Source organism: Neophocaena asiaeorientalis, unplaced genomic scaffold (assembly GCF_003031525.2).
Source record: "Neophocaena asiaeorientalis asiaeorientalis breed wild unplaced genomic scaffold, Neophocaena_asiaeorientalis_V1.1 scaffold43, whole genome shotgun sequence".
NCBI lineage: Eukaryota > Metazoa > Chordata > Mammalia > Artiodactyla > Phocoenidae > Neophocaena > Neophocaena asiaeorientalis.
The window spans coordinates 13,432,527-13,443,596 of record NW_020173674.1 but is presented as its reverse complement, the minus strand read 5'-3'; the positions used below and the strand labels follow the sequence as shown (position 1 = coordinate 13,443,596).

General features: G+C 42.6%; 1 protein-coding gene across 1 annotated transcript in view; it reads right to left on the bottom strand.

Annotated features, from left to right (window-relative positions):
* Positions 1-6,520: 6,520 nt before the first annotated feature.
* The window catches only part of HARBI1 (harbinger transposase derived 1), an 8,160-nt gene continuing 3,610 nt past the window's right edge, over positions 6,521-11,070 (bottom strand). Inside the window, exon 3 of the mRNA XM_024748961.1 lies at positions 6,521-7,382. Coding sequence (XP_024604729.1) covers positions 7,003-7,382 — 380 coding nt within the window. The 3' untranslated portion in view covers positions 6,521-7,002. The remainder of the gene's footprint in view (positions 7,383-11,070) is intronic.

Below are 11,070 nucleotides of genomic sequence, written 5' to 3'. Positions count from 1 at the left end.
TCCTGGACCGGGCACAAACCCGTGTCCCCTGCATCGGCAGGCGGACTCTCAACCACTGTGCCACCAGGGAAGCCCCTGTAATTTTTTTTTAATCCTTTAAATTCATGAAAATATTTAAGGAACAACTCATATGCATAAAATGCAGGATAAGACCAGCATCCATAATATGAAGACAAAACGCTTTATTGTCTATCACTTTTTTTTTTTAATTAATTTATTTATTTATTTTTGGCTGCTTTGGGTCTGCATTGCTGTGCACGGGCTTTCTCTAGCTGCAGAGAGTGGGGCTACTCTTCGTCCTGGTGCACGGGCTTCTCATTGTGGTGGCTTCTCTTGTTGTGGAGCACAGGCTCTAGGTGTGCAGGCTTCCATAGTTGCAGCACATGGGCTCAGTAGTTGTGGCTCACAGGCTCTAGAGCACAGGCTCAGTAGTTGTGGCGCATGGGCTTAGTTACTCTGCGGTATGTGGCATCTTCCCAGACCAGGGCTTGAACCCTTGTCCCCTAGCATTGGCAGGCCCATTCTTAACCACTGCACCACCAGGGAAGTCCCTTGTCTATCACTGTTTTAGAGGACTTTTCAAATGAGTAAACATTATAGCAACATTTATAAAAGCTTAAAAAGAAAGAACTTAACAATCTGCATCCAAAACATGAACTTTTAATTTGTTCATGTCCTCATGAAGTCCTTGGAAATATTCTACGTAATTTTTCATTTTATTTAATTTTTTGGCCGTGCCGTGTGGCTTGTGGGACCTTAGTTCCCCAACCAGGGATTGAACCCGGGTCACAGCAGTGAAAGCACCACGTCCTAACCACTGCACTGCCAGGGAATTCCTCTACATAATTTTTAAAGTTTAATTTAAGCAGAGATACAATAGTGTTATTTTTTTGCATTATATAATTTCCCTATTAAAGTCTTTAATAGTTGTTATTTTAAACAATTGCACAATATTCCATTGAAAGGATTTACTGAACATGCTTCCCATTTTGAATATGTATCTTGCTTCCAAACATTTTCTGTGTAATAGGTATTGCAGCTCCTGGAAAGAAGCAGTTATAACCTTATTATTAATGATTAGAATCTACTGCACAGGACTTCCCTGGTGGCACAGTGGTTAAGAATCCACCTGTCAACGCAAGGGACATGGGTTCAAGCCCTGGTCTGGGAAGATCCCACATGCCACAGAGCAACTAAGCCCGTGCACCACAACTACTGAGCCCACACTCTAGAGCCTGCAAACCACAACGATTGAGCCTACGTGCCACAACTACGGACGCCCCCGTGCACCTAGAGCCTGCGCTCTGCAACAAGAGAAGCCACCACAATGAGAAGCCCACACACCACAACAAAGAGTAGCCCCCACTCGCTGCAACTAGAGAAAGCCTGCATGCAGCAACAAAGACCCAACGCAGCCAAAAATTAAGTAATTAATTTTTTTAAAAAAGAGTAAGGAATCAAGGCAGAGGTTTATTTCTCTGTCATATAAAAGAAATCTAGGGTAAGGTGTGGCCATTCAGCATCAGGGACCAGGCTTCTATCTGGTTGCTGTGACATGTTCAACAAGTGTTTTTTTGTCTTAGATCCAAGACAGCTGCTCAAGCTCTAGCCATCATGTCTACGTTCCAACCAGCAGGAAGCTGAAAGAGGAAAGGCATGTCTCCTAGCCATAAGGACACATCTTGAAAATAGCACAGGACATTTCCACTTACATTCCACTGGCCAGAATTTAGTCACATAGCCACACCTAACTAGGAATTTGTCTTTATCCTGGGAAGTCATGTACCCATGAAAAGTCAGGGGCAAGTGGATTCTAGGAGATGACTAAATAAGCAGTCTGCCAAATTCCTAGAGCCAGCTGAGTAGCAGGCAAATAGACTTTGCTTTACTGTTTCCCAGGGCTGAGTTTCTACTTCTAGAATACACGCTTTAGGGAAGCTTCCTTCTTGGGGAGGCTTGTGGGGCTTAATTTCTAAAGCTACAGCCCTCACTCAAACTTGACCCATACAATGACTTTATTTTGAAACCTTGATTTCAGTGAGGAAAACTAAACAAACTACTTTAGAGGCTATAAGAAGTTTTCAGTTTTTCAAATCTGGAGACATTTATGTTTGGAAAAACACCTGAAGGTTATGCAAATATAAACCTAAAATCAACATCTGAAAATGGAGATGTTTGAGAAACTGAGGCTAGACTGCTCTGTGAAACCATGCAAAAAATGTTTTTTTCTGCAGACAGAGTTGCATCTTTACAGATAAGTTTCATTAGAGAAACTGTTTCAAGTGTGACAGTAAACTCCTATTTGTTCTTATCAAGTCTGTTTGGACAGAAGAGTAGATCACAAAAGATCAGGGGTTGAAACCCTCAAACACACAGAAATCTTTTTACACTGGAGGAAGACCTGAGAAAAAGAAACCAGGTGGGCAGAAGGAAAGATCATCTTGGGATGTAACACAGAAGCCTACACCTTGGTGTTAAAAACTCAATAACTCATTACTATGTTGATTGTTGATTATTGTATTCTGATAGGATTCTTCTAGAGGAGTCACCCCCCCTTGAAGGTAAGAGGATGCTTCCCCTGAAGTACGGTGACCAACTGTCCCAGATTGCTAAGGACTAAAGGGTTTCCCAGGACACAGCACTTTCCATGCTAAAACTGCGACAATTGAGGGCAAACCGGGAGAGTTAGTCACCCTAAGAATAAATATAGCCACTGTCAATCACGTGGAAAGAATCTGGAAAGACTAAACCAGGGGACCTCCCTGGTGGTGCAGTGCTTAAGAATCCGCCTGCCAATGCAGGGGACACGGGTTTGAGCCCTGGTCTGGGAAGATTCCACATGCCGTAGAGCAACTAAGCCCGTGTGCCACAACTACTGAGCCTGCGCTCTAGAGCCTGTGAGCCACAGCTACTGAGCCCGTCTGCCACAACTACTGAAGCCTGCGCGCCTAGAGCCCATGCTCCACAAGAGAAGCCCCCACAGTGAGAAGCCCACGCACCACGATGAAGAGTAGCCCCCGCTCACCACAACTAGGGAAAGTCTGAACACAGCAACGAAGACCCAAAGCAGCCAAAAATAAAAATATATTAATTAATTTTAAAAAAATGACTAAACCAGTAATGAGGATTGGGACTTACTGACCTGGGGGAATTGCCTGTGATAAAGGGTGAAGGGAGGGGAAAGGAGAGAATGGGAGGAGACTGTTCCTTATCTTGCTCTGGGCTCTGAGAAACCTACGACATTGGGTGGTAGGAATCAGGCCTGAACCTAAGATGAGATTCTGTAGCAGTACCATGAGTCATCTTATTACAAAGTCCAGGAAGAGGAGTTAGGCCTTGAGCAGCCAAAATGATGAGCCACTTGTAGGTTCTGCGTTGCAATTCTATTGCTCTTTGGTAGTCTGCTCTCATGGCACTGTGGCATAATGTACACACTTTGGGTTGGACGGTAAAGGTAGAAGCTGTGTAGTGATGTAGGAGCAGCCCAGGGAAGAGGAGAGATCCCAGAACAGCAGGTAACCATTCACAGAACCATAACAGGCTTTTCCTTCTCTGGAATTATTTATATAGGATAAATTTCTAGTGGTGGAATTTATCAATGGATTGAAATGTATGAACATTTTAAGACTCTAGAATGGCATGGAAATCAGCCCTTCTATAAAGACAGCTGTATATGTAAGGGTTAGAAAAAGTCTCAACCGACTGAAACTGAATGTTTTGCTGGGCAAACATGGAGACTCCTTTCCAAAAGACTTTTTGAAGTTTACCAGCCTGTGACTTCAAGGTCTACTTTTCTTGTTCTTGTTTAATATCAAGAGATCTCATACCTCCTATTTGATTATCATGAAGTAGGGTCTTAGATGGTAGTCACATTAAAAAAAGAAAAGCCTGTGAATTTTATGTGGTTAGGTTCCTGGGGTGTCTCCAGCCTTCAACTAGTATTTTTTCTTCCTTCTTGCATTGCCATTTTAACTTAATTCTGAGTCTGTTATCTCTTATACCCACAATTTTGTAAAATCTGGGTGGAATCTAGGGAGCAAAAGGGACCTGAGGATATATGCATGCACAGTGGTTAAAACTCCAATTTCTTATTTTCTTGATCTCTTCTTAACTTCCCCTACACTGTCAGGGAAATCAACTGTTAAGCTCAGTTCTTGAGTTTCCAGTTTATTATTTCAGGTAGGGATACAATTGTAGTATGTCTATTATCTACGTAGTCTCTATTTTATTCCTCCCTATCTCTTATACTTTTTCATATATGATCCCATTAAAATTGTGTCTTGTTTCTTTGTCCCTAAATTAGATTAACTTGCTATAGATCCTTTACAGTCCAAGAAAGGAGCTCCATCTCTGTTTAGTTCATTTTAAACTAAGAATATGTTTATGGTCCCTCTTTTGTATAATTTGGAATTAGTAAACCGCTGATAACCCAATATTGTAGTTTTCACTTAATACATCCTGGGACTTTTGCTGTCTTGGAACAGCTAAGGGCAAATCTGGAGAACTTCTATGCTGGCCAGATGGAATCATCTACGGGAAGATGAGGCTTATATAAGACAGGTGAAATCCTTGACTTTGTCCCAAAGCTATACCAGGAAGATACTATAAATCCACAATAAGGACCTCAAGAGAAGACTTCTCAGGCACCTATAAAAAGCCCCTATAAGCAAACCCTTGGCAATTTGGAAATACAGATTGTGATCCCTCCCCTAGGTCATTCTGAGGAAAGTGTAACTGGACTGAAAAAAAATCCTGGCCTATAAAAATCCAGGTCGAAAGGAGATTAAAGGAATAGATTTTAACAGTTACTCTGTGGAATTAGGAAATAAAATGCTCCCAGGGAAAAACACTTCCAGCCAATGCTCAGTCTGTTCAGCACTTAGAAATTATCTTTGGTGTGCAAGTAATAGGCTTGAAATTGCTATTCTCCCCCAGACTGTCCCTCCCACTGAGGCTTCATGTCACCATCTAATGAGTTAAGTTGTGAAAATCCCAATTTTCCTTTAATGTGGTTTTCTAAAGCTAAAATGCTAGGCACTTTCCAAGATTACACTCCACCTTGCCTCTTAAGACGCACGGGTGGCAGTATGCCTTTCCTCATGCAATACTCATAATAGAACCAAAACTTTAGAGGGAAAAATACCCATCTCAGGAAACTTGGAAAGACTGTGAGAGTTAAAATATTGCCTTAAAAAAAAAAAAAATATTGCCTTATCAGGGAGACAAAGCAAGCTTGGGACACAGGTTAAACTTTACAAAGAAAAAAAACATAACAGGGCACCTCTATTGCATAATAAATAGAACAAAAGTTTCCAGTCACCCCTTCATTGTCCACTCCCATCTCAGAAATATCACTGCATTTGTTAAGCTCAACCTCCTGCCAAATGGACCCACTCCTTACAGAGCAGGACGATGATGGAAAATAGCATTTGGAGTAGAAATAAACAGCAGATAATAATCCATAATTGTTTTTAATCTTGTGGATGAGTCATCTTCAATTTATTTCCACATTTCTTTGGTCATCAGCTGTTCATTTCTTTACTTTGAAAATCACCAGATTAACACTGCCAAAGGCAGGTAGGAAATGATCCATGAGGACAATTCAGAGGGATCACACGGGTGAGTGGCTGAGAAACTGGGAACAAAACAATCCTCAGGAAAGTCTCTATTTTGTCCCAGCAAAGGCACCAATGTGTGAACCTAATTCACACTTTCATTATTCCAATCAGGTTATTTTTATATCAGTATAATTTTAGAATAAGACTTGGTGGAGGATTATTTATTTCCTGAGAAATTCTGTCCATCACTTTGCACAGAAGATATTCAAGTAGGTCTAACTCCAAAATTCATTTCAAACCAAGAAATTATATTCCTTTTACTTCTCCCTTTTTTTTTTTTTTTTTTTGCGGTACGCGGGCCTCCCACTGCTGTGGCCTCTCCCGTTGCAGAGCACAGGTTCCGGAGGTGCAGGCTCAGCGGCCATGGATCACGGGCCTAGCCGCTCTGCAGCATGTGGGATCTTCCCGGACTAGGGCTCGAACCTGTGTCCCCTGCATCGGCAGGCAGACTCTCAACCACTGCGCCACCAGGGAAGCCCTTACCTATCCTTTTTAATACGTCTTCTGTATCCCCTAAACTTTCTTTCTGAACAAGGAACTTCAAAGCAGAATGGCCCAAAAGACATCCTAACATCATGATCATAAGAAATGTGATCTATTTAGATGTGGACTGTCTAAACCTGGGTGAATTTCCTTTGCCCATCAATCTATCAGGGTCTTTAGATCCCCTGTAAAGTGTAAGCTTGCTATTTTGTCTCTATTTGACTTGTCTTCTTTAAGCTGATTGAATTCTTAAACCCATTTAGCCTTTAGCTCCTACTCAGGGTTGGAAGTAAGAGATTGGAGTCTAGATGTTCTCCCTGGGAACTAGGTCCAAGTCACAGCTCAGTTATTACAGACAGAATTAAGATGGAGGTTTTGGACTGTCCTTAACCTCCTCTTAAAAACACAAAGCTGAAAAATCACATTAGTAGCCATTTATTTATGTCAGAAGACCATTTCCCAACTGAAATTTACTCTTCACACTTGCCTCAGATTATGCCTATATAGGTAGTAAAGTAGAAAAGCTAAAATGCCATCCAAATCTTTCAGGACAAATATTGTTTTCTTTTGAAATCTCTAGATCAACTGCTTTGACTTTGTAAGCACGATATAAACGTCTGCAACCAAGAACTTTCAAATGAGTGAGTGGTGCTAACCTGGTGTTCAATGGATAGTAGAGAACTGTTGTCTCGGAGGTTTTGGTTTAGTTAATAAACTTGCAAATGAATCGAGATATTCTGGCCTAGCCTCAACCTTTCTAAAACACGCAGATTAAATGTCAGTTTGTGACAAGTGTCCACACGCTCAGTTATGCTAGATGATGGAACTGTGTAGGGGGTGGTGAGAGGGAAAGTTTGTCACAGCTCCTTCTGGAAAGCCTCCCCGCTTCCCACCTTCCACATTAGCTGAAGTGAGTGAGCATCAACTCCTGACGGATACGGTCAGCCTCTAGGTCCAAGGACTCCATGTGCTCATACTCTTCTTCAGGAGGCTGTTCCACGGGTCCCGTTCCTGGAGAGGACCAGACATCCATCCCATGCTCCAGGGAGATGTTGTGGAGGACGCAGCAGGCCAAGATGATGTGGCTGGACTTCTCCGGTGAGTACTGCAGTGCCCCCTTGGATCCATCCAGGCAGCGGAATCGGGAGCAGAGGGTTCGGAAAGTCTTCTCAATCACACTGTGAGTTGCAGAATGGGCCATATTATAGCGATATTCGGCTGGAGTTTCAGGAATGTGCAGTGGGGTCATAAGCCAGGTGCGGAGAAAGAAGGAACTGTCACCTGTGGGGAAGGCCCAAAGACATCACAGATGTTTATAACTGGAATACAAACAAAAAGGAAAATCCAGGAGCATGTACAGAGAATGGACAAGAAAATGCAACAGCTTCCGGAGCCAAAGCACACCAGGGAAATGAAGAGGGAAATGCTGTGATAAAGAGCCCATAGCTAGTCATGAGCAGGAAGACCAGAGTGAGTCTTGGCTGGGAATACCCTTGGTTAAAACCAACAGAGAAAAGCTGACCCGGCTAAAGAAAGCTAAGTCTGAAAGAATGTAGGACAGCGGTGAAGGCACTGGAGGAAATGAAATTCCTGGATTTTCTTTTTTTGGCCGCGATGCACTGCTTGTGGGATCCTAGTTCCCTGACCAGGGATCGAACCCGGGCTCCCGGCAGTGGAAGCGTGGAGTCCCAACCACTGGACCTCCAGGGAATTCCAGGATTTTCTGAATTCAGAGATATTGTTCTTTAAGAAAAAGTTAATATGGCTTCCTTGGTGGCACAGTGGTTAAGAATCCGCCTGCCAATGCAGGGGACAAGGGTTCAAGCCCTGGTCCGGGAAGTTCCCACACGCCACGGAGCAACGAAGCCTGTGCGCCACAACTACTGAGCCTACACTCTAGAGCCTGCGAGCCACAACTATGGACGCCCGCGTGCCTAGAGCCTGTGCTCCGCAACAAGAGAAGCCACCGCAATGAGAAGCCCATGCACCACAATGAAGAGTAGGCCCTGCTCGCCGCAACTAGAGAAAGCACGCACGCAGCAAGGAAGACCCAACGCAGCCAAAAATAAATAAAATAAATTTAAAATAAAAAAGGTTAATAGAAACTATCACATAGCAAGCCAATCTTCAAAATCTCTAAAGAGCAAGAGTGCAAGAGAGAAGAAGAGAATTCTGCCAGGAGACCTCAAAACACTTGTGAGGAAAAATCTCCGACTTTACCATTAAAATGTCAGGTTTGAAAGCACTACCTAGGAATTTCAGAGTATTTCATAGACAATAATCATTCAATCTCCCAGTGCTAAGAAGAATAAGAGAAAACTCCCAGCAGAGATGAGAACTCAGGTGTTCTGCCTTCCTAGATATTACATTCTTTAGAACCACGCCTTTGTAATAGAGGAACAGGTAGAATTTCACATTAACAAGGAGACCATAAATATAATGATGCAAGTAGTAATAGGGATAAAGAAATAAAATCAGAAGTCAATTAAAATAATATACACAAGGCATTTCCCTTAAGTGACTTCTTTATGGAATAATCCTGGGAAGTGCTAAAACCAAAACAAAGCTGGGGTGCAATGTCCCATTACAATAGTGCAGTGTTTCTATAATGTTTAATTGTCCTGACTCACTAAATCTAGAAGATGAAATGTCTCAGAGGAACAACCCCTTAGAAATCTGAGACAAATAGACCTGAGGAATACCAACCTGTATAGTTGCTGTGTTCCTCACCCACCATCAATTTCAGTAAATAGTTATGGATTGTTCAGAGAGTGCTAGGCACTGTTCCAAACATATAGCACTCCTCTCTTTTAGGAGCTTACATTTCTTTTTTTTCTTTTTGGCCACACCATGCGGCTTCTGGGGTCTTGGTTCCCTGACCAGGGATTGAATCCTGGCCTGTGGCAGTGAAAGAGCCAAGTATTAACTACTGGGTTGCCAGGGAATTCCCCATGGGTTAGCTTTATTTTATTTTTAAAATAAATTTATTTATTTATTTTTGGCTGCTACTCTTTGTTGCGGTGCATGGGCTTTTCACTGCAGTGGCTTCTCTTGTTGTGGAGCACATGCTCTAGGCATGCGGGCTTCAGTAGTTGTGGCACGTGGGCTCAGTGGTTGTGGTACATGGGTTTAGTTGCTCCGCAGCATGTGGGATCTTCCCAGACCAGGGCTCGAACCTGTGTCCCCTGTGTCGGCAGGCGGATCCTTAACCGCTGTGCCACCAAGGAAGTCCCAACTTTATTTTGAATGATATTGACATATAACATCGTATTAGTTTTAGGTATACTGGATTAACTTTAAATATCTGAGATGGCTCACAAAATTTTCAAATTGTATATTTAGCTGACTTTTTTCCTCCTAAGTACAACCTATTTTAATTGAACTCATCCCTACTAAATACTGAATTTTAGAAACTGATGTTGTAAATAATAATGAAAATAATATCTATGACTTGTCCAATCCCAACTCCACTAGGCAGATACTACTGACCTTATTTTACAAGTGAGAAAATAAAAATAAACGTCACCCATCCTTTGATATGTTAGGCACAGGAAGAGGAAGGAGCTAGTCACTAAATGCTAATAATGTCAGACTCAAAGTCACTAAAACAATGGTATAATGCTGTAAAAGAGAATAAGAAAAACATTTAAGATGACTAGCAAAACAAAGAGATACTAGATATTTGTTAAACGTCTCTTAAGAAACAGTATGAGCCTTAATTGGGAAGACATACAAGACAAGCTAGTTAATGTAGACCTCTTATAAAATGCTGCATCATCATTAACTGGTTATAATCCAAGCACCACTGGCAGACAGACACTCAGGAGGGGATTAGGAACAGAATTCCTAAACAGACTACAATTGCTTACATGATCAGTCATCCAAGAGACATTCTGGCAGATCTTACCCAAAGCTGCTTAACAAGACTAGCCCAAGGGCTGAAGAAATAACTCAGGCTGAATTGTTTGTAGGAGCAGGTACATTTAGAGAAGAGGAATTAGGTGATGCCCTCTGAAGGGGCATACGAGAATGAGGACATGAAGGGATGACACCCAAGATGAAAATATGCTAAACAAACAAACCAAAAAAAACAAGGGGGAATCACAGCTAGTTCTAGGTTTGGCAAATCTAGTACCATTCTACAAATCTGATGGTATTCTTAAGATAAAATCAACCATCTTCTTTTTTTTTTTCTTTTTTTGTTTTGGCTGCGTTGGGTTTTCGTTGCTGTGCGCAAGCTTTCTCTATTTGCGGCAAGCGGGAGCTACTCTTCGTTGCAGTACGAGGGCTTCTCATTGCAGTGGCTTCTGTTTGCAGAGCATGGGCTCTAGGCGTGTAGGCTTCAGTAGTTGCAGCATGCAGGCTCGGTAGTTGTGGCTCGCGGGCTTTAGAGTGCAGGCTCAGTAGTTGTGGCATACGGGTTTAGTCGCTCCGCGGCATGGTGGATCTTCCCGGACCAGGGCTCGAACCCGTGTCTCCTGCATTGGCAGGCGGATTCTTAACCACTGCGCCACCAGGGAAGTCCCCTTAGCTGGCTTTAGAGTTAGGGTACCAAAGTGATTTCATAAGAAATCAGCTTGGAACCCAAGTACTTCCCCAGCTGTTGAAGAAGTAGTTGGATGAGACACTTGCAAACAGTCTTCCCTTCACTTCTTGGTGTGAGTCGTATGAAAATGGAATTTGAAAATTCAGAGTAGGCAAAAGGTGGGATTAAGACAAATTTCCACTAGGGTAACTAGAAGGTGGGGCACTGACAACAGTGTGTAGAAGAAACAATTATGAAAATGGAATTTGAAAATTCAGAGTAGGCAAAAGGTGGGATTAAGACAAATTTCCACTAGGGTAACTAGAAGATGGGGCACTGACAACAGTGTGTAGAAGAAACAACTGGGGACTTCCCTGGTGGTGCAATGGTTGAGAGTCTGCCTGTCGATGCAGGGGACATGGGTTCGTGCCCAGGTCCGGGACG